Genomic DNA, 24,227 nt, shown 5'->3' on the forward strand with positions numbered 1-24,227 from the left:
CTAGCTGCTACACAATGCTGGAAAGAGCCAGTGAGAATGCACAGAGAGTGGTTTCCCTAGAAGAGGTGTCAGTAATATTTGGTGGAAGCGGTGAACTCTTCTCAGACTCTCCCTAAAAGTGTGTGCTCCCCACAAACCCCCGGCCCATAAAAGCACTTGGGACCCAGTTGCTGAATTAATAAATGTGTGAATGAATGAATCGTGGATATTGGATTACAGCCTTATGCTCGTTAGCTTTTTTGCATGGCCAGTCTCTAGACCAGGAGTTAGCACATAGTAGGGCCAAGGGGTGGAGGGATGGAAACAGGCAGAGACCGAAAGGTGAATAGCATTTGGCACGCAGTAGGCCCTCGGGAAATGACTGATGGATTATAACAGGTTAGTTTTTGTTCTGTTTCCTACAGCCCCATCCTGAGTCTTCCACTAGATGGGAACCTCCAAGGGGACTCCTAGCCCAGTGCCTGGCATACAGTAGGCACTCAGTAAAGGCTGAAGAACACCTGGCTAGGCAGAGTGGACCTGAAAGAACAGAAGGGACCAAGGCTGGGCACATCTCAGTCCTAAGAGCTCAGGCAGGACGACCATGTAGGACAGCACCCTTGCCTCTCGGGGCAGCTCAGGATGGCACTTGGGTATGCGCTGGGCAAGAGACAGCAGGATCTGCCTCTGTGAGGCAAGCAAATTTGAGAGGAAAGCAACTGAGGGCAGGGGACAGAGCCTGAGGCCAGGCCGGGCTGGGGAGGAAGCCTGCTGGCTGTCAACCGTGGGCCCAAGGCTGAGAAGAACCCCTCTCCACCATGCCTTTTAGAGAAGGGACGTCCCTACCTGTTCCATCTAGAAAAAGCATCCTGACCTGACCCCAAGGAAAAAGTTCCTGAAGGAAAATATGTCCAGGCTTCCCCCAGAAGCCACCTTTCCTCCCTGCAAAAAAGCTCCAATGTCCACCCTATAAATAATCATATCCCTGGAAGAATCAGTCTCTCCCTGCCTGAGTGAAGCCCCCAGAGGCAGGATTCTAACCAGACCCTCCCACCCTCCTGAAACTTGGTCTGTTTTCACCTGCCTTCGCCTCCGCCTCTGCCTCTCCCGGAGAAAGGACTCCTATCATTAATTGTGGTAAATGTCCGTGTGCTTGAAAACAATGTGTAGTCTCTAATTGTGGGGTTCTATGCATGTCCATTAGATCTGGGTTGTTAATTGTGTTGTTCCAATCTTCTATGTTCTTCCTTCATGTATGGCTCTCAATTACTGAGAAAGGCATGTTAAAATCTTCCATGGTAATTGTGGATTTGGGGGATATGTTAAGTGCATGCAAGTTTAAAATTATTAGAGCTTCCTGGAAATTAAGTCTTTTAACATTATATTGTAAGCCTCTTTATTCCTGACAGTGTTCTTTGCCATAAAGTCTTTTTTTGGTAAGATATTAATATAGTCGTACAAACTTGCCCGTCGTGTTCACCTGGCTTATGTCTTTGTGTGCTTACTTAACTCTCTCACTTACTAGTTTAGCTGTGTCTTTTATAAACAGTATGTAGTTGGTTATTATTTTCATTTTTGTTCTTAATCCAATAAGACAATGCTTCTTGTTGGTTTTACCGACCTATTTAGATGTATCTGTATCTACCATCCTATTTTGCACTTATCATGCTTCTTCTATGCATCTTTTTTTCTCCCCTTTCTGCCTTCTACTGGATTGACCTATATTTTCTCCTTTCATTCTTCATGAGTGGGAAGCTGTACCCTCTGTTCCAGTTATTTTAGTGTCTATACTAAAATTTTTAATTTATCTCCTTGGCTTTGAGCTAATTGTGGATAATTGAGTTAATCAACGTTTATCCCTTCCTTTTCAGCAATACAAAGACAGTACATTTTTTAAAAATTCAAATTATCCTCTGAAAGTATTTATTTCCACAGGGTTTTATGTCCTTAAAAACACTCGTCGTTTTATAAAATCAGTGCATTCCAATTTACCCACATATTTATAAATTTCCTTTCACCACTTCTTCCCATATTCCATGCTTCCTCCTCTTGTGCTTGGTTTTCTTCTTCCTAAAGTATAGACATTGGTGGTTATTTTAGCATGTCAGTTGATGATAAAAAGCCTTTATTTTGTTCATATGAAAATGTCGATTTCAGCCCTCTTTCTTGACTGATAGTTTCACTGGGTATAGAATTCTGGGTTGTCAGTGTGTTCTCTGCACTTTGAAGATAGTGACTTTTATCTTCTGTTGTTGCTCTTGAGAAGCATGAAGTCAGGCCTTTGTTTGCATTTTTTTCTTTTCAATTGATGACAAGATTTTCTTTGGTTCTGTGTTCTACAGTTGTGTTATGACATGGATTTATTCTTATTTATCCTGCTTGGGGATAGTCAACCATCGTGGATCTGAGGATTCGTGACATTCATCAGGTTTTAAAAAATACTCTTTGAATACTGTCTCCATCCAATTTTCTCTGCTCTCTCCTACTAAAACCTTTTCTATTGCATGCCTGTGAGACTTTCTCATTCTAAATGTACTAAGTCTTTGCATTGCTGGAAAGGAGAGGATAGACGTTGATTAACTCAATTATCCATGATTAGCTCAAAGCCAAGGGGGCAAATTAAAAATTTTAGTGTAAACACTCATTCTAAACTCTTTTTCCTAATATTTTCTGTCTATTGATCTCTTTGGGTAGCATTCTGGCCACACCTCTCTTCTAGTTCACTAATGTACTCTTCACCTGTTCTATTTACTCCAAAGGTATGGTTGTTGTTAATTAAGTCTGCTGCCAATGTTTTATGCATTAATTTAGAGCACTCACATATTACAATATTGGGACTTTTTAAAAATACTTGCACATTATGTTGAAATAGTTGTTTCCTTTATTAATCTTATGTATTTTATTTAAAGCATTTAAGAAAATTACTCTGAGAAAGCAAGTCTAGGTTTCTGTGGACTGCCCAAAAGGTCATGGTACAAGGAAAGCTAGACCCTGATCAGAAAGCATGGTTTTTGTTTATGATCCAGAGGTTTTAGGTATTTTGTAAGCATAGAGTCTTTGGTTAGGTAGTTCATGATATTGCCACACACAAAAAAAGGCAAAGTTACTCTTGGGGATGCTCGAGTGTCTCCCCAGCCCTGCCTGGCCCTGAGTCCATGGAGGATCTGACAGGATGGGGAACAGAGTCAGGAAAACCCCAGGCCTTAGCTGCCAAATGAGCCTAGTAACAGTTTACCCCTCATTGAGCAGGACATCAGGGTGCAGATAATCAGCACAGAGGATGAAGATAATGTGAAAGGTCCTCAAAGATGTTTCCTTCAGAGGGGACCTTTCTGTGACTGGGAGCCAAGTGGGGAAGGAGCAGGGATGCTACGTGCCAGGGGCTTGTCCAGGTGCTGCAAAAGAACCAGGAAATATAAGGTGGGGAGCCCACCTTGGGGGTACTTCACAGTCCAACAAGGGACAGGCCCACTTTCATTCAATGGAGAAACTGAGGCTCTCAAATGCTGCCCAGTTGTTAGCAAAGGTAGCATGCACCCACGTGGTAGGTGCAAGAGGGCACATGTGCCAAACTCTTCATGGTTTACAAATTACTTTTATCCTCACAGGAGTCCATGAATCCCCCGTTTACAGACAGTGATACTGAGGCTTCAAGGGCACATCATGTGACTTTCTTGTGCCTCAGAGCCTTCCCATGGCCAGTGGAGACAGTACTGGCACCCACCTCCTCAGGCTGCTGTGGGGATGAATGGAGTTGACGCACACCAAGCATTTACAATGGTATAACAGGTAATAGAAGTAGCAGGTGCAACATGAGGGTTGGTGACTAATGTCACCCCCACCTCACGTTCACCCTGCCACTGTGCCATTTCATTTTGTCATTGTACTCATCCCTGTCTGACACCATATATTCATTTACCTGTAAGCTTGCTTATTTATGGGTCCTCACAGATCATGTGTGCTGTGAGGGCAGGGACCTCATCTGGTTTACTAACTGGGTGCCCTGGCCACGGTGGCACCTAATAGCTATGTTTTGAGTCTGTGAGCAGCTGAGAAACTGACAGAGGCTTACTTCCAAGGAATCTTCGATTGATTAACTTTGAGCCATTGGCCAGCTGCTCACTGTAAACTATAGAAAATAGCTTCAGGGATGCCTCTGATCTCATCAGCCACAGCCGCCTTTATGGTCCACACCATCATGCCCAGCCCTGCCTCCACCAGTGGTGTCCTCAGCCTGCACTACAGTTAGATTATGCTCCCAACACACTCTGCTTGGTTGTCTATTTCTAACACCTATTGGCAGTTATGGATTTCCCGGACAGTAGGGAGGATTCTTAGAGAGAGGCACTAAACTAGTCAATCTCCAGCAAGTCCCAGGCATCTGAAAGGTGCTCAAATGAGTGAATTAATTATAAATGACAGCAGGGTGGGGGTTATCAGGTATAATATAAAATACCTAATTTAATTCGAATTTCATTAAATAATGAGTATCTTTTTGGTATAAGTATGTCCCAAGTATGGCATGGGATATACTTATGCTGACGATGAGTTGTTGATTATCTGAAGTTCAAATTTAACTGGATATCCTGTGTTTTTTACGTGCTAAATCTGGCAACCTGATAGCAAAGGTACCTGCAACACAGGACAGGAAGGGGTGACAGAGGTCAAACTTAAATGTGGGCCAGGGCTTGCTGGGGACATGGGCACAACAGGCAATGCAGTAGCAAGAATAGTGATGTCTAAAGCATGTCCTTGACCCAGAGAAGGTGGCAAGGGCCTGGGGTCAGCCCTCTGCCTCTGACCTCATAAAGGGATCTCAAGGCACACTTCGGGAGGATAGCTGGTGGGAAGGGAGGGGAAATGTCAGGCGATCACTCTGGATAATGGATAAGGAGAAAGCCCTCATTTCACAGCCCTGCACTCTTGGGGGCTGGCATATAGCAGGTCCTCAAGAAAGGTGTGTGCAGCTGAAAGCACACACACACACTTACACACACAAACACACGCCCCGAGGCCAGTTCCAGTAGGTCTTCCCCGAGATAAACATGAACTTGAGAGATAAGCAGGGGCATGACACATCTTCTTATAATCAGGAAACACCACTTTCTCCCAAAATTGAAATACAAGTGCGAGAAAGAAAAACAGTCCCACACATGTCCAGAGAATTTGACAGACTTTTAAATCTCACTCCTTATTATGAAAATTTCCAACGCAAGAGTAGAGAGAACTTAACCAACCCCCGCGTATTGCCGGACACCTGGATTTAACAATCTTCGACACTTTGCCAACCCCGTGGGACCTCTGCCCTCCCTCCCAAACCCCCTCCCCACACGATGATTTCCCCTAGAGGTATTTTTTAAGGCAAATCTCAGACATCATATCATTGTATTCAACTGCACAACTTGTAAGAGATGCATACCCACTGGCTTCTCCCTGAAAGACCTGTAACCCCATTTTCCACATCTGGTAACTGAGGCCCAGGCCAGCAAAGCTCTTGCCCAAAGGGACGGAGGTGCCCAGGGGGGCCAGCACCAAGCTGTCCTAGGACTCCATGAGACCCCAGGCCCAGCCCACGAGGGCACAAAGCTGAGCCCCCAGCTGGCCCTCCTCCTCTTCTTCCCCAAGGCAGGGCTCCAGACGGCCGGACTTTGATCTCTGCCAGGGCCGAATTCCAGATGGAGTCCTCGCCAGCCTGCTAGGGCAAGGCGATTGATGGGGTGTTAATGATGTCAGGGTTTACAGACAAACTCTGGGCCCCGGGCGGGGTACGGAGGGCCGATTGTCAGCCGTGATGGGAACCAGACACCCCGGCACCATCAGCTCGCCGAGGAGATGCAGGATGAAGAGAAGGGCCTGGTGGCTTCTGACACTGGAGCAGCCAATAGAATCCAGAATCCAGAATACCTGTCAGGGGAAGGCAGGGGGTGCGGCTTCCTCAAGGATCTCAGGGTGGCCCTGGAGGTGTGTGGGGTGGGGGTGGGGTTACTACCCAGCAGGCAGGGCTCTGGGCTCAGAGTCCAGTGTCAGCCTGAGGATGACCTCACTCCCTCTCTCCCTGCCTAGGGCCTCAGGTGGCTCATCCATAACAAAAGAAGTTGTGACCAGACCAGAGGTCAGCAAAATTTTCCGCAAAAAGGGCCGAATAGTAAATAACTTGAGCTTTGCGAAAGTGCACATGCTCTTTTGCAATTCCCAGATCCTGTCCTTGTAGTGTGAAAGCCGCCAGAGACGTAATCCAGTCAAGTGGGCATGGCCGTGTTCCAATAAAACTTTATTTACAAAAGTAGGCAGTGGGCCAGATCTGACCTTGAGGCTGTAGTTTGCTGACACCATTGGACCAGACAGTCACGAAAGGCTCTTTGAACTCTGAAAAATGTGTGAGTCAGAGATTAGGGTTCACAAACACATACAACTACGGCGCCAGGCAGATAACGTAAAGGAACACAGAGTAAGGGCTACTGCTGTAGAGCTCAGGCCTTGCTCAAAGGGTGGGGTGCCGGCCACACCAGGGGGAAACCAACTTGCTCCCAGATATGAATGATTGGTGAAGAGAAGCTGGAAATCTGCCTTTTTTTTTTTTTAAGGTGAAATAAATTTGAAAATGTTAGCTATGAACTCAAACTTATAAAAAAAAAAAAAATACACCACGTGGCCCAAATCCCAGCACATGTGGCCACAGGTCAAATTAGGCCCAAGGGCCACCCATTTGCAAACCCTGCCCTACATTCAGAGTTTTCTCCCCACCCCCCCTCAACTGCAGAAACCATGTTAGTAATTTGCAGAAGCACAGAGATTATTTGGGGGCTCACCTCAGTGGACTGGTTTTTTTCTTCCACACTTGGAAGTCAGATGGGAAGGTCAAGATCACTGATAAGGAGAATCCTGGCCTCAGCTCCTAAGCCTCCATAAGCTGTGGAGGCCTTGAACAAAGAATCCCCTGGGGTGGGGGCAGCTTTGCTGCAAGCCTGGAAAAAGTGACCTGTCGGGGCTTCTTTGCCTGGGGCTGAGGGGGGATGCAGAGGCTTCTCTACTTGAGAGGAAGAGAGCAAGAATGTTCTCTCGCCATCTGACCTATATCCTCAGAGGAGGCTCACCCCTCTGAGGCTGCGTCTCAGGAAGGCCCGTCCGGCTCTGGAAATCACTGTCTTCCTGGCTGGGATGGAAGGGGCCTGGGTGGCCAGCCTGTTAGGTTTCATTGCCAACTGTCTCTGAGTCAACATCCAACCAAGATGTACGATTCTAGAAAGGCCTACAAGAGGCAGGAGGCAGAGTAGGCAGATGTGTGGGGCTAGCCCGGGACAGGGATGTTTATTTTTATTTGGGGGGGGGGGGGTTGCCTATAGGCCTGGGAGCCATTAAAAAATGCCTATTAATCTTCCTGTTGGTCTCAGAGGGTAAAATTAGAGCCAGAAATGAGTCTGGAGCTCAAAGGACATGGGGAGGATACGTCAAAGCTCTGGCCGTGTGAACTGCTGAGGAAGAAAGGACGCCTCCCTCCACTACCCCACACGAATTACCAACCGTGTCCTGGTTTTTAACCTTTCTTTTAAAATCGGGCTTATTGGGGATCCCTGGGTGGCGCAGCGGTTTGGCGCCTGCCTTTGGCCCAGGGCGCGATCCTGGAGACCCGGGATCGAATCCCACATCAGGCTCCCGGTTCATGGAGCCTGCTTCTCCCTCCGCCTGTGTCTCTGCCTCTCTCTCTCTCTCTCTGTGACTATCATAAATAAATAAAAAATTAAAAAAAAAAATAAAAAATAAAAAATAAAAATAAAATCGGGCTTATTGAGGTACAATTTTTCAAAAAACACACACATGTTATGGTGCAGCCACTGTGCAAAACGGTACAGGGGTGCTCGAAAAATGACAAATAGAGTTACCAAATGATCCAGCAATTCCATCTCTGGATCTGTACCCCAAAGAATTGAAAGCAGGGTCTCGGAGAGATATTTATACATCCACGTTCATAGCAGCTCTATTCACAATGGCTAAAGGGGGGAAACAACCCAAGTGTCCATGAAACAAAACGTGGGAAAACAGAACGTGGTATATCCAAACAATGGAATATTATTCAGCCTTATAAAGGACGGGGACCCCGTCCACCTGCTAGAACATGGATTAAACGTAAGGACATTATGCTAAGCGAAAGGAGGCGAGTCACAAAAAGACAAAGACAGCTCGGTATTCCACTTCTATGAGGTTCCAGGAGGGATCAAATCCACAGAGACAGAAATCAGAATGGTGGTCACCAGGGGCTGGGCAGGGAAGGAGAAAGGTGAGTTCGGGTTAGCAGGATGAAAAAGTTCTGGAAGCAGATGCCGCAAAATGTGAATGTCGTTAATGCTACTTAAAAATGCTTAAGATGGTAAGATTTTACATTGTACGTGTTTTACCACAATTAAAAATTTAAATGATTACCTTTTATCAAGCATTATTAGGTAATTTTTTTTAATGATTTCCTTGGCCCATATTATGGAGTCCCTTAATTATCGAAATCATTAGAATTTTAAAGTGCCACCTGTTTCAAGTGTGAAGTCCTTGGGTTTTGCCAAATATCACATTATCTCAATCAAATAGAAACCTATCCCGCACCCCAGAAAGTTTCTCTTGTTCCCCACAGAAGTCTATACTGGTTTTCAACAGCTGAATCAAGTTTACTTAAAGAAGAATGATGTCCCCACTGCCCTGGGGTCTGGGACAAGCCTAAGTCTTAGTTTCACGCTCAGGGGCCCTTCCTACCTGGGCTTTTTCGGAGGTGTCTGTGGAAGGGGTAGGAGCGACGAGAGGAAGGACCTTTACTCTGGCTTCTTAATTTCTAACCAGTTGAAGCAACAACATTAAACACTCTCTCCCCAAATACATCCTCACCCCCTCACCCGGCCCCAGTTTCCATCTAGGAGTCTATCCCCGGGGACTGTGCACCCAGCAAGGGCTCCCCTGGAGAGTTGGACTGAGAGACCAGCCCCTCACCTGCCCCACACAGCCTTGACCTCTTGCTTTAGAAACCTCTGCTTTGAGGCCCATAAAGATTCTTCGGTGAAGGTCGCCCCCTGGTGGGCAATCTTGGACGTACAGCAGCTATGGGTTTCTGTGATCTTTTGCAGAACTTCCTTGACCCAAAATATCTGAGTGGGGAAATAGTAGCAATTCGACAGTGGAGAAACCCAGAAGGCACAGCCTTAATTAAGGTTAATGTCCCTTTTAGTAGGAAAGAGAGACGTCCTTTACCACCGACACGATGCGCTGGAAAGGGCACTTCTGTGGTGTTCTTGCCTCAAAATGCATAACCTCAATCAAACCATGAGGAAGCCTCAGACTAATCCAGAGGGAGGGACATCCTACTAAAAAAAAAAAAAAAAAAAAAAAAAAAAAAAAAAAAAAGAGTATGCTGGTACGAGGAGTGCCAAAGCATCAAGGTCACAAAACAAGGAGAGACCAAGAAACTATCACAGATCAGAGCCGGCGGGGGGATGTTATGAGTCAAGCAGCATGGGATCCTGCCCCGGATGGTGGGCCAGGAGGAGGGCATGGGTGCAAGTCGTGCGTACTCTGAGTGAGGTCTGGAGTTCAGTCCGGAGTAACGTACTGGTGCGAATTTCTTAGCCCTGGGCACTCATTCCGTGCTTGTGCCCGCTGATAACAAAGGGGGAGCTGGGCGAGGGCGTGCTGGAGGCTCCGTACTGCTTTTGCAACTCTTCTCTATGTCTCAAACTATTTCAGAATTGACAAAATATTTGTGGGCTTTCTTCCATAAATGGGAGGCACTGGTTCTATCGTTGGCGACGCAATCCCTGCCTTGATGGAACTTACCGAGTAACAGGAGGGATGACATACAAAGGAAAGAAGCACAGTAAGGAAGGACAAGGGGCTGGGGACGGCTGGCCGGTGGCTGGGGGGCCTTGGTGAGGAAGGACAGTGGAGCTGGAAGGCGGCGAGGGAGAGGCGCACAAGGGCCAGGGCGGGGCGGGCTGCGTAGGCCGTAGTTTGGGTTTTATCCCGTGTTGGTGGGGAGCAGAGGCGGCTCGGGGGTGACCAAGAGGCCGCCGCAGCTGCGTGCAGAACGGGCCACCCAGAGGAGACAGCACCTCCAGGGGTTCCCAAGAGCGAGAACTTGGCTCCCGTGGCAGTGGGAGTGGGGCGGGGTGGGGTGGTGGCAGGAAGGACCCAGCTTCTGGGTTCATTTTTTTTTTTTTTTTTAAATTTATGATAGTGAGAGAGAGAGAGAGAGGCGCAGAGACACAGGCAGAGGGAGAAGCAGGCTCCATGCACCGGGAGCCTGATGTGGGATTCGATCCCGGGTCTCCAGGATCGTGCCCTGGGCCAAAGGCAGGCGCCAAACCGCTGCGCCACCCAGGGATCCCTTCTGGGTTCATTTTGAAGGTGGGATCATGAGTTTGAAAGAAATGGGCCGGTCGTGGAGGGCGAGAGATAAAGCCATCGGTCCTGAGCAACCCCAGAGCTTTGGCTTGAACTGGACATTTGGAAGGAGAGGGGTCTGGGAAGGGAGAGCCGGGGCAGGCGAGCCATCAGCGGCTCCACCTCATCCGTGTTTGAAATGCCTATTTGCCAAACACGTGGGAGGTAAAGCAAGCCCTGTCGTGACCCTTCAGGACAAAAAGGCAAGAACTGACACTACGGAGGCACCGGCTGCGTGCCGTGCAGCGTAACACACTGTGCGTGTGTCGGGTCGTTGAATCTCCACACCAGGTGAAGGGGAGTAACATCCCCATTTCCCTGACGGGGAAACGGGCACAGCACGAGCAGCAGTGGAACTCTGCTGAGGGCAGATCTGGGCTCAAAATTAATATTCTGGAAATGTCAGAGAGGGAACTTGGCTCAAACAGACCTTCTCTTTTAGGTTTAGAAAGTTCTAGAAAAATGGCCAGGTAAGAGCAGAAAGGGGCTGCTCTTGACTCAGCTTGTGCAGCACATGTCAGCTGTGTGCAGATTGGCAGGGTCCACGCAGGAAACAGCTAGTGGCGCGGTGTGGCCGGAGCCGTGATGGTGGATGGCCGGGGGCGCGGGGAGGCCCACCGGGGCTGAGAGGGCAGGCCTGGAGATGGCCGATGAGCAAGGGGGCCCTTGCAAGATCCAGGTAAGGCCTAGTATGACAGGAAGACCTGAAGGCTCCCGCTGAGGGGCAACTGGAGTCATGTGAGCCTTGTTCGGTCCCGGGCAGATCCCCAGTTGGTGCCCACCTCTGAGGTGACACAGAGGATCCAAGTGCTTGGAGGTGGAAGCCACTTCAACTGGGTTCCCTGACCTCCATCGTGGTCTCTAAATGGCATGGTGGCCCATTGGGTGCTCCCCAGCCGGGGCAGGGGCCAGAGGCCGGGCTCATGCGGTGGTCGCGGCCTGTCACCCCGCTCTTGGCCTGGCTGTGCCCTAGGCCGCGGCCCTCCTGAAGCCTCCCCGTGCATTGGGCCTCCAGGCGGCCCTCCCCCGCCACCGCCAGCCTCACCACCCGGAAACAAAGCCACCAAGTGGGGTCCCCGCTGCCCGCCCCTGTGGCCGCTGAGCTGGGGCCAGGCTGTGCTGTGCCCCCCGCCTCCCCGGCGGTCCTCCCCAGGCGCGGGGCCGCCTCTGTCCCTGCCGCCAGTCCCCACCCTGGGCCGCTGGTCCCTGAGGCCCCCCACATCCCGCCTCATCCCTCAGCCGGGTCTGCTCCTCCTCCTTCTCAACACCCCCACATGCCTCCCGCTCTCCCTCCTCGTGCCCCTACTGGGCCCTGGGCCTGCACCACGCTCCCCGCAACTCACCCCCTCCACAGCTCAGGAGTAGTTCCAGCAGGTCAGTCTGCTCCTGTAGACACTTAACTTGCTTACAACTCAGTCCCTGCGTTCTTCAGAAGGACCCGAATTCTTGAGTGCGGCCTGCACACGGAGCTCGGCGTTTGGCGCGTCTACACCTGCTGCTGCAACCCTCATGCCCACCCCTGGCCCCTCGCCTGCCACTCCACCTCCTCGGCCCAGGCCCTCGCTCCGTGTGGTCATGCACGGTCTGTCCCTGCCCCCCGCATCTTGGGGCTGTGCCCCACGCCTGTCCTGTTGCTTGCAGTGTCCCATCGGCCAGCCCCAAGGAGGCCCAAGGACTCTGAGGACGCAGAGCGAGCGAGGGGGCACGGGGCAGGACATGGGGACGGGCTGGGGACAGAGCGGGAAGGCGCACGGGGAAGGAGGAGCCGACCTAACGAAAGTACTGGGAGAGAAGACATCCCGAGTCTTGACAGTCACGGGGGCGACGGCACTAAGTACCACTCACCGACCGCCTGCCCGCCCTGCCCGGCCGTCAGCCCAGGGGAAGCTGAAGTGGCCAAGAGTTTCTCAAAGCGCGCGCGGTCCACTGACCCTGGGCCAGAGTCGCCCGGGAATCCGAATGCTCACTGGCTCCTGGAAACCACCGACCGCTTGCCCAGGCTTGCCCAGGCTTGCCCAGAGAAGGATCGGCAGGTGAGGGGCTCATGTGATGGGCAGCTCAGCAGTAGCAGAGCCCACAGGTGCCCTGGGGCGAGGCAAGCTGACGGGGACCGGCTGGCAGCGGAGCCAGGAGACCACCCCTTCCCCGCCCCGCCGGAGAAAGGAACCGGCCTGCTGGCTGCACGCGGGGGAGACGGGAGGTGGGCTGGTGGGCTGGTGGGTAAGGATTTTTTTTTAACGGAGATGTATGTAGTAAGAGCATCGTGAATATTTGTGCACTGTTATACAGTAATCGCTAATAGAATTCAAAAACAAAGGTTTCTTTCCAAAATGTTTTAAGAGATAAAAGTCAATGGCAGAGTCCATACACAAAAAGGCAAAACTAAAAAAGTAAAAGCAAATAAATATATATGTGTATTTTCATAGAAGAATTGGCTGACAAGTCAAAACATAGAACAGGAAATGCAAATGGTAAAAAAAAAAGCACCCTATTGAAATGAAATTATTATCTGTTAAGAAATAAAACGCAACAATGTGTATGAAGAACACCTAACACAAAATGACAAAGGTTCAAAATAAATGGCTGGTCAAAGATATAACACCAGGATTCTAATAAAAGGAAAACAGGGAGTGGCAATATTAATATCAAAAGAGAAGTTAAAGCAAAAGTATTACGAAGGGTCATGATACAGAGATAAATTACATAACAAAATACATCATAAACCTTTATGCACCAGTAATGTAGTACAAAAGAAAAAAGGACAGCCCAAAATTGCAGTGGGAAATTTTAATTCCTGCTACCCGCCTAGGACAGTCCGAGGTCTTGACAGGGGCATAGAAGAAACAATACACTCAGTATAGAATTGGTTTCCAATCTTTATGCCTAGCGCCACCACTTCCAATAGATGCCTGTGTGCCTAACACTCAGAGATGCAGTGAGCAGAGCTGAGGAACTAATTCGTAAATTGTAAACTAATTTGTAAATTCAATTAAAATTTACAACAAAGGGACGCCGTGTCTTTTTTTTTTTCTGTTAAATGCAACGTTATTTGATAGAACCGCCTTTTAGTCTAACCATAGAAATTTAGCTTCCAGATTTAGATGTGTGGTAAATGTACAATGATTACTGGATCTTGGAGACTTGGTGCAAAGATTAAAATGCTAAATATCTCATTGGCAATTTTTATATTATTTCATGTTGAAAGATAAGAATTTGGATATATTAGGTTAAAGAAGATATATTATTAAAATTAATTCCACCTTTTTACTTTTTTATGTGGCTACTAAAACATAAAATTACATTTATGACTCACACTGTATTTTTATGAGACAGCACTGCTTAATAGGGCACACTTTGTTTTGAAGGTTCCAGAGAATGTTTGCAAGGACTAATCATTACTAGATTACATTGTAGTAAGAGAAAATTAGAGTCCAAGAGACTTGAAGTCCAAAGAGAATTTTCCTTTATTAAAAAAAAAATGGGAAACGAAGAATTAAATTCTAAAAATAAAATTGAAAACGTTAAACATCAAAACCCGCAGGATGCAATCAACTCTAACACAGTCCCAGATCAGTCATCTTACTGGGTCAGACATGGGATGCAACAGACCCTTTCCCCAGAAAAATGTATACATGTGAAGACTTCTGCGTATCATCCGAGGAGGGCCACATGCATCCAGAAGCCCCCAGGCTATCAATGCTTGTGTCATCAAAAGTGAAAATAAATTAACTAAGCAGGCAATTAAGATTCAAGGAAAATGAAACAAACTCTCAAGGCTACTGGGAGAAGGAACAGCAAGATAAAAGCCAGGATAAAAACAGAATTGTTCAATCCATGAGCTGTTTCTTTGGAAAAAATCAAACGAAACTAAGAAAACAGCAAACTGCTAGAAAATAAATCAAGGAAAAAAAACCCCTGCATCAATATTGTTAGAAATGAGAAGGAGCGTATGTTACCAAAAACAATGCATTCAGAATTAAGGGAGTGCTCTGCACAGTTGCATACTAATGCATTGGGAAAACTCATTTTTTTCCCTATGAAATTCCAAATTACCAAAATTTTCAGATGAAATAGGAAACCTAAATCAACCACAAAAAAAAGAAGTTCCTGTATTTTCTAATATATATTTTCTGCTTTCCCAAAGGCATCGACATATGATGAATTAGCTTGCAAATTATTTTCAATTTTTGAGGTGGATTCCACTCTTTCAACAATCAACGTTCAGCTAACATTTCCCTACTCTCGGCCAAACAGAGTTGTCATGTAAGGTCAATGCTCCTGTGTCACAAAAAATGACTGGGGGGAGGGGGGTGTCATCAATTCATCCTGTGAGGCAGACTTGACCCCCCTAGACCTGACAAGGGAGATAACCTCCATAAGCTTTGTGAAGAGATCTATCAATAGGAACAAAAATTGGTCTATGTGTGTATATATGACTATCGGAACATTCTCTCTTCTGGAATGAGAACTCACACGCTTGTGAAGGAGACAGGAAGTTACTTATGTAAACAATGCATGTAAATTAGTAAGAACATCAAGACCTCTAAGTGAACAAAGATTTCAATAAGAGAAGCTAACTTATGAAATGTTTCTTGAAAGATGTTCAAGCTCAAATTAAGTAAGACAAGTACTATCTTACATGTTTAATTAAATTGATTTTCCCCCAGAGCACACATTTTTCCTTGCGTTAGCCTTCTCCTCTTAGCTCTGGCATGGGTGATTTTCCTGAATATTGTCTGGCTTTCTAAAACAGGTAGATTGCAACATGCCTAATCTGCTAACAAGACAATGAAGCCATAAAATAGGCAGCAACAGCCAGGACACAATGAGAAGTGCTGCTCATTTGTACACGTTTGCCTGTTTGGAGTAGCGGGATGACGTTAAGCACTCTTCAGACAGACTTGCTTTGACACCTACAAATGAACAGCACGGAGTAACAGCCCAGACAGATGCAATTTTTAGCAGATTATTGAAACAAAACGTGCTTTTCTCACTTCCCTGCTTGTTTAAAAAAAAAAGAGAGAGACTGACCCCTGTGTTTTCTGTGCCTTCCTATCACCTGGTAACTAATGCTTATTGAGGAAATAACCTTTTACAGAGGAAAAAAAAAATACTTCAGTCTTACCAATGCTCTGTCCTGGAGATTAAACTTTCTTCCTCATCAACTTCTATTTCTTACCTGCTTCATTACTTTGGAGTTCTAGCCAGAAGCAGGAAGTGTCAAAAAAATCTTTTAAACTTGACCTGAAATTTTCAAGGGAAGTAGCAGAAGATGGGTAAATCTGGTTACCCGTGGGGTAAGATGCCCAGGGCAATTGTTACAACCACACAATTACCTGGCACAACAAAATTTCCTAATGGCATCTCATTAGGAATTAATGGCATCTCATTAGGTATTAATGGCATGAAATAATTACTAAGTGACCTTTTTGTCAAGGGGATGTAAACAAGCAAATCATGCAACACCAAGATAACATAGTGATAAACTAAAATTGTAATTTTGATAGGATTTTAGCATGTGGCAGATTCAAAAGCAAAAAAACAAATGTTCTTTACGTAATGGCTTGTGTAAACGACAAGCAGCAAAGGCAATTTCCAGTATGTGGCTCCGGCTTCAGCATTAAGTCTTATGAGGAGTCTGCTTTTAAAACTTTCTATTGACAAACTGCACTTTTTTTTACCCAAAGATATGTTGGCTCTTTGATAACTGTTGGGAACAAATTTCCTTGCTCCCCAACTTCCTGAATAGCAGGAACATGAAACGGTGCTATGGCATCATTGGGGTGGGGGTTAATCGGTGTTACTGGGAATTGGAGCAAAGTGAATGGCTAGAGACTGATGGCTCCTGAAGGCCTGGTCAGACTTATCTCCACCCGATTTGCAAAAATAACTTTTCCTGCCTTGAACAGATTTAGCTATGGTCACCAGGTTGGTGCAGCCAGTGGTTATGAAAACAATGTTCACAAACTGTTGGATCAAGTCCCACCCAGTGTAGGAGCCAAGTATCTAAGCTAATGAACACTTGTAAAAACACCATCTAATTCTGATGATTGAAGGGACATAGGACTGATTACAATGGAGCCAGGGAATGTGGGATTCTTTAATATTGCCTTCATCCAGCAGCATTACAAACAGGGCCATGGTGATGGAAGAGGCAGAGACCTGAAGGGTCTTCTAACCCCAATGTGGCCTGTTTGCCTTCTTCAATGGTACAACTATGATAACATGGTCACAGCGTGCCTATTTGCAGAGCATTTCTCATAGACTCCTTGCTCCTCCCTCATTTGCAGATACAATAACCAAGGCTGAGCAGTCTCAACAGCTTTACCTCTAGGTTCAGACCATGTTAAATTCAGAACAATGTGTATTTCTAAATAGATGGAGGAAGGTTAATAGCAAAGTCTTTCGAGATTTAGTCAAACTTTTACTGTAAGCTCTGCCAAGTCCTGAGGTTTTTACCATTTTTTTGCAAGAGATTCTGCCCCTAAGGGGCAGGTGGTTTTTCCTACTGGATGGACCTGAGGGGAACAGCATAGTGGCTGCCGTGCAGTCAACCAGCGCCCTGCTCATACATGTCTTAGGTGGCATTCTATTATCACAGCCTGTGAATAGGGCACAGAGCAAAGAGGGCTCTGTTATTTCTAAGGAACATCAAAAAGAAACTGGCCCAGACCGTGAAGAGAAAGGAAGTAGAAAACAGACTCGTAATTTGTTCTAAGACTGACCACAATCTGTGGGAAACACAGATCTGATCTACTCAGGACAGTTAAAGAACTGGACACCAGGACTCCTAATCCAATGGGGTGTGTGTGTGCGTGCGCGTGCCCGCGCAGACTCTACACACTAATCTAGGAATGCACTAGTGCCCTGGAGCATGAGGACACCATCTGAGAACAATTGGTGGTTAGTGTGGTCACGGCAATAAAATTCTATGTCTGTGTTGCTCTGGAAGGTAGAGCCTGACTCCTAGTCAAGGAATGTTCAATCCATTACACAAACACCTTTTGAATAGGTGTAAATAATTTTGTTATAAAGCAGGATGGGAGGGAAAAAAGCCACTCAAAGTTTCAGTAATTCAATAATTTATTCCTCTAAAAAAGTGTGTAAAAGTATATAGCTCTCATTCACAAGGTATATATGAATGACATTTAAAATGGAGGCCTTTTAGTATTGTTTCTTTTTATCAAAGTCTTTAGTGTACTGTACCAGCGCTATACTGTAGTTTTAAATGAACTTCACATATTTTTGTATTCTTTCAAATTGTTTGCTATATATAAAAGAAGCTCACTGCAAAATGCTTGAAGGAAAAAAGGAAACAAAAGAAATTCAGAACTTCCCAGAAATGTACAGCTTTTACATTTAAAAAAGGTTCTGAAATATACATACAAGCATGCTGGACAATCCCACCCCTCTCCCCTCCCCATTTCCCCTTTTTAGTTCAAACCATGGTAAGAGTTCTGATTTCTGCAGGATTTCCAAAATTAAAAATAAAAAAAAAAATAAAATAACTTCTCACTCTGTAGCAAATCCAGGGCTTGTACATTTCAGATTAATTCAGTAAAAAACTCACAAGTAAAATAATGCATATTTAAGGGAAATATTATACAGACTTTTTCACACAGAAGTACATAATAAGATTTTTTAAAATCTATTGCCATTCATTTATTTTTGCACAAAAACGTATAAATATGTCACCAGCTTTTCTTAACTTAAAAAACTTAAATAAAAGACACCAGATGAAAACTACCCTTTGCTGCCTTTTTTTTTAAATTTTTGTAGGGGTTTTTTGTTTTTTGTGGGTTTTTTCTTTTTTTTTGCTTAGAATTGGGTTTCTAGGGAAGAAAAGCCCCTGCATTAAAAACAGCCCATATTAAAAAAAAATTCAAAGTTCTGATGAATTCTGGGAAAAAAAGCAACCCCAAAGTGGTAAAAGATTACAAATATCTACTTTACAATTTGTCTTCTCACCAAGATAATTTTATACAAGTTTACAATCTTCATCATCTTATGCTCTTCAAAAGGCCTTGAGAATTTTTCCTTTCTGATTAAGAAAAAATAGCACTGCAATATTTTTAAAGTCAATTTTACACTGTACACATTAGATACAAATGGTTTGATATATCAGATTTTTTTTAACCTATACATTGTGAAAGTCACCCCCCCCCCAATTGGTGGTACAGAGAATAAAATTATCCATTTACAAGTTATTTCTCTGCTTACATATTCCCACCACACAACTTTTTTTAATATAATGTTTTAAACGTTAGATTATTTCAAGAAAAATACTTTTACAAAATCATATCAGTTATTACATTTTTTTCTTTTTTCGTTTGGTTTTTTTTTTTTTTTTTTTTTTTTTTTTTTTTGTTAATAACCAGGATATGGAAGTCTCTTGGAAGAACTTTAAAATTTGCATGATTCTCTCCACAGATGACTAGAGCTCAACAGCCTGACCAGAGCGGCTTGCGGGAGGCAAGCCCACGCCCACTGCCCTCAGACAGAAACGCGCTGCGACGTCAAGGTCAGAAACGGGGTCTTAAAGACAACCCTCTGGGGCCTGGAATGAGGAGTCATAAAATACTTCAATTAGCCATTAATGCTTTAAAAAGGCATTATATTTTTTTAAAAAAGTCCCACCACAAAGGCTCAACTTCAAGTACTAATTTAATGGTTAAGTTGTAATATTTCTTTGAAATAATATTCCTATGGTCCAGAAAAAAGTCACCATATTTATAACTGATTTTATGAGCAAACACTTTCAATTATGATATGTACATGAGTCCCTTTTGATCTAATGAGAGGAGAGACCTGGCTTTCAATAAGAATTCACTAGAAAATATATTTCCATTGTGACTATATAAAACTAATGAAGGTACTTGCCTCCATGGCTCTGGGTTGAGCTTGACTGCCTTCTGTATAAAAATGTTATCCTTCATGAAACGCTGGCCACTTTTAATAAGAAACATGGCAGAATGTTTACCCAGTTTGTTCTTAATAAAGCCTACTGCTGGGTGGTTTTGAATATATTACTTTTTAGGCTTATCTCCCCAATCTGTTTTCACTCCTTTTCCGGCTTCTAGGACAGAGGTATGTAGTCAAAGAATCCTATGGTGGATCTGAGTTGGGTTTCAGCTACTGTACCTGGTCCTCATGAATTAAAAAAAAAAATCAAAAGAAAGTCACAAAAAAACATGACAAACAACTTAAAATAAATAAACAAAATGAAGATGTCTCCAGACCTTTTGTATCTACACACAGGTATGAAGTCAACCAAAGCATCCATGCCAATCTAGATGGGGGCACTAGGGAGACAGAAACCCCATTATGATATCATATACTTGAGCTGGTTCTTATTTTTAAGAAGTCCCAGATTATGGAGTTCGGGTAACCCACAGGCCATACACCAATAACTAGAGGATTATATCCAAAAGGGCTAAACTGCCCTTGTTTTTAAACAGAGACTGGAAACACAGACTCTTGTGCAAAAGGATACTGTCTCTTCTGTTTCCCTCTTAAAAACCACCACCACCACCACCAACAAACTTCCTGCGAACCAGTGGTTTGGGGCTGCACACACCATAACACTGGCTAAAAGTCACTGCTTATGGAAGTTTCCGGGTCCATGAGAGAAGTATCAATGAATCCCTCTGGGAATGAACACTGCAGAAATGACCTGTGCCTGCTGAGGAGTAATCACAGTGCAGGACTGTGGAGAGTGGTCTCAAGAAGAGGATGTGGGGCATTTGCAGAGTGTAGCAGGCTCCTTGGGCTGAGGCTGCAGGGAGGAGGAACCGAGCCAGAGAGAACAAGTGCTTTTCCAATTAAAGTATATTCATGATGGCATTGTACAACTGAGTGAGCACCACAAAGTGGACGGGAAGGCAGGAGGTACGGTCCTGGGTAGCCGGATTGCACGTGAGCCAGGATAGAGCGTTGTACTGCTCCAAAACAAACCTGCCGGAGAGAAGAGACAGGTCAGGGGCACGAAGCACAGCAGAGGCAAGGCTGGTTCTATACGTCAACATTCCAGGCATTGGCAGGGAGGGCCTGTGTCATTCTTTCACTCGTCTCAGGTTTCCCTGTGGCACTTTTTCACACATCCACTTTGCCTTAGCCCTGCATTACTGGCCACAAACGGAATCACATATGCTATCATATAAAAACAGGCACTGGATTTCAAGGAATTCATATTAAAAAACAAAACATGTATAATAGTTCATGAATATTTTTATGTTAACTACTGAAATGATACTGTTTTTCATATACTTGATATTATTCTGATATACTTTTGGTATAATTGATACATTTTAACTTCACCAATTTACTATTTTAATGTTGCTACTAAAAAAATTTTCATTAGAATGTAGCTTACATTGTATTTCTCTTGGACAGTGCTGCACTAGAGTCCCTGAAAGCCAAAATCATGTTGATCAGGTTCTTGCTTAACTATAATTTCCAAATCATTTTAGAGTTAGCAAACACTAGAAAAAGCTGGCATATTTCCTCAAGGTACCTGAAGAATGTTTGTGGCCTGCTACAGTGCAAGAGAATTACTGCATCCTTCTGGAAGATACTTCCCAACTATGGAATTTATGTTTTAGTTAATTTTATTTATATAACTTATGTCAGAAGAAGTAAAAAAGATGCTTTCAAAACCAAGCGCTTGAACTTTCAGGCTCTTCTAACCATCCACCCCCTAATTCTGATCTATTTTCATCACCATAAAATGCCTCCTTTAAATAGGAAGCAAGGGCAACTGTACTTGCACATACCTATCCCATTTAACAAAGTATACTATACTCTCTGTCCAGTGCTCATATGGGGGGCACTGCAACTCTCAGCGGCTAATCAGACAGTGCTCCACAGCACAAAAGGTAGCACATTTTCCGCATTTTAATTAAATACACCTTGGAAAAACAAAAGTGAAGGAGGGTTATTTCACACTGTACTGCTATGTTGCCTATGTCTGTATCTACCTTAAAACATCAGATGTGGTTTTGGAGTCAAGAGGATGTGGAACCCGCTGAGAATTCCTGGCAGGGAGAAGTTCATCCGTCTGTGCTACAGAAATGTGGTGATGCAGTGAAGCCTGGTAAAAGAACAGAGACAGTTACCTTTCTGACATCCTCAACCACGGGGCAGAAAAAAGGAAGACCAATGTATGCTAGCTGCAGACGCCCTCTGGAGTCTTTAGAAGCCACAGCCTCCAGAAGCCTTAATTTTAGGCTCTCAGTAACTCCAATGTGATCCCAAATAATTCCATATCCTAGAGTTGGAAAAAAGCTAGCTTTGCAAATATAAATGCATTTCAAATGATTCAAAGACCTGCCTCTTGAAGTCCTAATCTCTAGAAGGCCTCAGGGTCTGGATATGGCTAACTGTCCCCTTGTGGTGAGGTTAATACATTCTCTCCTGACTTCTCCTGTAAATCCACAGATTTAGAGGCTCTAACTGGTTCAGATTCTTTCTAGAGGGAGGGGATAAGGGTGCAAGAATACTGCTTAACTGGTGCTATGTCCTTCTTATTGCATCACATCAAAAGGCAACTAATGTCTATTGTCCCACTTGAAGTAGGATTGATCACCGTGTTCAGCAGGTTACCAGCATGCTCCATTTATTAAGTTCCCCATAACTTTTTCACCTAATGGCTTTAGCATATTTTACTTTATTAAATAACTGAGAAATATAGTATGTGAGAGTTAATATAAATGCTTCTTTATTTTTTAGTTTTCAAATTAGTAAGCTGCTGTTCTAGTAGTTTCAAAAGGTGACTGAGAAAATGTTCTGGTTTTCAGCACAATTATGAACCCATGTATTTGTTTCATTCTCCTGCTACCACTGTTCTTTATGTTCAAACTGTCCCATCCTTGGGCAATGAGAACCCTCCAGCTGGCTCCTGGGTCCTTTGAAGTAACTCTAATTATCTTAAGTAATTTCCTTGCTTTTCAGTGGGACAACATATCAAAGGTTCATCCTGAATATTTCTTACTTCAGACCTATAATCAGTCATTTCTTCCAAGGGACTCTGGTTCTTTTAAATGATAAATGGTATTTCAGAACTAGAACTGTAACAAGAGAGTTGTTTATGGATACTATGCTGTCACTGCTCTTAAGTTTTGCAGTAGACCAAGCTAAAAAAAAAGTGTACACCTTTCTTAAGGGGGAAAAATAAATCTAGGTTCATCCTGACAAGTCTAATTTAAAATAAAGATGACGTGGATTTTATATAACTTCCTTGATTTCACAATATGTCATAGCCATTAGTAGTTAAAGAAAATTGCTTCAACTGTTTCTGGTCCAACCCTTCCACTGTTTCTTTTTGAAAACATAGCAGGCCTGTGTGTGTATGTGTGTGTGTGTGCGCACGCGCACACACACGCATGCCCATCTTATCACAGTCACTACAAGGTAACCTACACTCCACAGAATGATTATATAACAATAACCCTCACTTTGTTGTGGATAACTAACACTCCACTGAACAGATGTACTGGTTTATTCAACCAGTTCCTTACTGATGGACAGTTCAAGTGTTTCCCATCTTTTACATTTATCATTTTTTTGATTTTTGCCTGTTTCTTCTGAATAGATTTCCAGAGGTGGAACTGCAGCATCAAAAGGGAAGCGAGGGGGGTTGTGTCACTTGGCTTTCCTACTGGCACCAGGGCCATCTCCCAACAGCCCTGCCAAAAGAGCTTGTTGTCAAACTTCTGGCTTCTTGCCAATCTGTGGGTGAAACATGGATTTCATTCCAGGCTCTTTCAAGCAAACTGGAAGTAGGAAATCTTTTGTTTTAACCCTTAATTTGTATTAAAGGGTTCCAAGACTGATACAGGAAGGAGCATGTGTAAACGTAAATTTAGCTGCCTCTTGCCCTACTCTAATGAAGAAAGATGAAGCCTGTGGCAAGGGAGGAAGAGATCAGCCAATCCAGATCACCTCCACCTAAGCTTACCTTCCGGGTGACAAGGCAGCATGCCCTGTGGGTCCCACAAAGTCTCCATCTTAGGTTAATGTGACTGCTTCCTTTGTGCCATGGCTTTGGGTTCCTCTCCTGAGTTCTAACCACTGCCCACCCCCACCCCACAACCATAACTGTAATTAAAATACCCTCAGAGTAGAAGCAGATGTGAAAGAAAAAGGGACCACAGTATGACTGTGGGGACTGAGACACAAGTTTCTAACCAAACCCCAATTTAAGTCTAAGTTACTCCTCCCCCAAACTTCAAATATGATACCAAACCAACCTTTAGGAAGAGGGGGCACTGGTTCTGAGCCTGGGGACACGACGACCAAAACCACTGTGGGAGATTCTCTGCTTTGGCAGTTGATACAAAATACCCAAGGGCCAGAGGCTGCTGCTTCAGCTCCTCGGGTGCCTCTCTAGAGAGAAGACGCTCACCCTGACTCTGAAAAACAAAGTCCCAAGAGCATGATGAGCATTTATATAACTTCAAATAAAGCTTTGAAAATCAACTTTTTACCAAGTCACTCTGCACACTGTGGACCCCCTTCTGGCAGCTTTTTGCACAAAAACACCAGTGACTGAGAAAGGTCAACAGGAGAAACATGGTGTTCGCTGCATGCACAGACATCTGATGAGAAATATGGTACCAGCTAAACTAATTTCAATCAGTCAAGCAAATACAGATATATTTGCTCTGGTTTCTTTTCTGTTAAATGTAAGATGTGTTCCATGGCATCAGACATCAAACTAAAGGTGGAAAGAATGGCCTCTGGCAGCTGAAGGCACCCACCCCCCCACACCCAGGTGCTCTTTCACCAGCAATCAACCAAAATACATGAGCATACCCGACAGTCTAGTGTCAACA

General features: G+C 44.6%; 1 protein-coding gene across 3 annotated transcripts in view; it reads right to left on the bottom strand.

The window, feature by feature from the left end:
• Positions 1 to 17,460: 17,460 nt before the first annotated feature.
• Positions 17,461 to 24,227, bottom strand: part of MED13L (mediator complex subunit 13L) — a 296,777-nt gene continuing 290,010 nt past the window's right edge. For all 3 annotated transcript variants that reach the window (XM_072722903.1, XM_072722902.1, XM_072722904.1), the window contains exons 29-31: positions 23,643 to 23,804; positions 21,372 to 21,484; positions 17,461 to 20,349 (exon numbers count right to left, since the gene is read on the bottom strand). In XM_072722903.1, the coding sequence (XP_072579004.1) occupies positions 20,217 to 20,349; positions 21,372 to 21,484; positions 23,643 to 23,804 (408 nt within the window). In that variant the 3' untranslated portion in view covers positions 17,461 to 20,216. The remainder of the gene's footprint in view (positions 20,350 to 21,371; positions 21,485 to 23,642; positions 23,805 to 24,227) is intronic.

Source organism: Vulpes vulpes, chromosome 10, assembly GCF_048418805.1.
Source record: "Vulpes vulpes isolate BD-2025 chromosome 10, VulVul3, whole genome shotgun sequence".
Taxonomy (NCBI): domain Eukaryota; kingdom Metazoa; phylum Chordata; class Mammalia; order Carnivora; family Canidae; genus Vulpes; species Vulpes vulpes.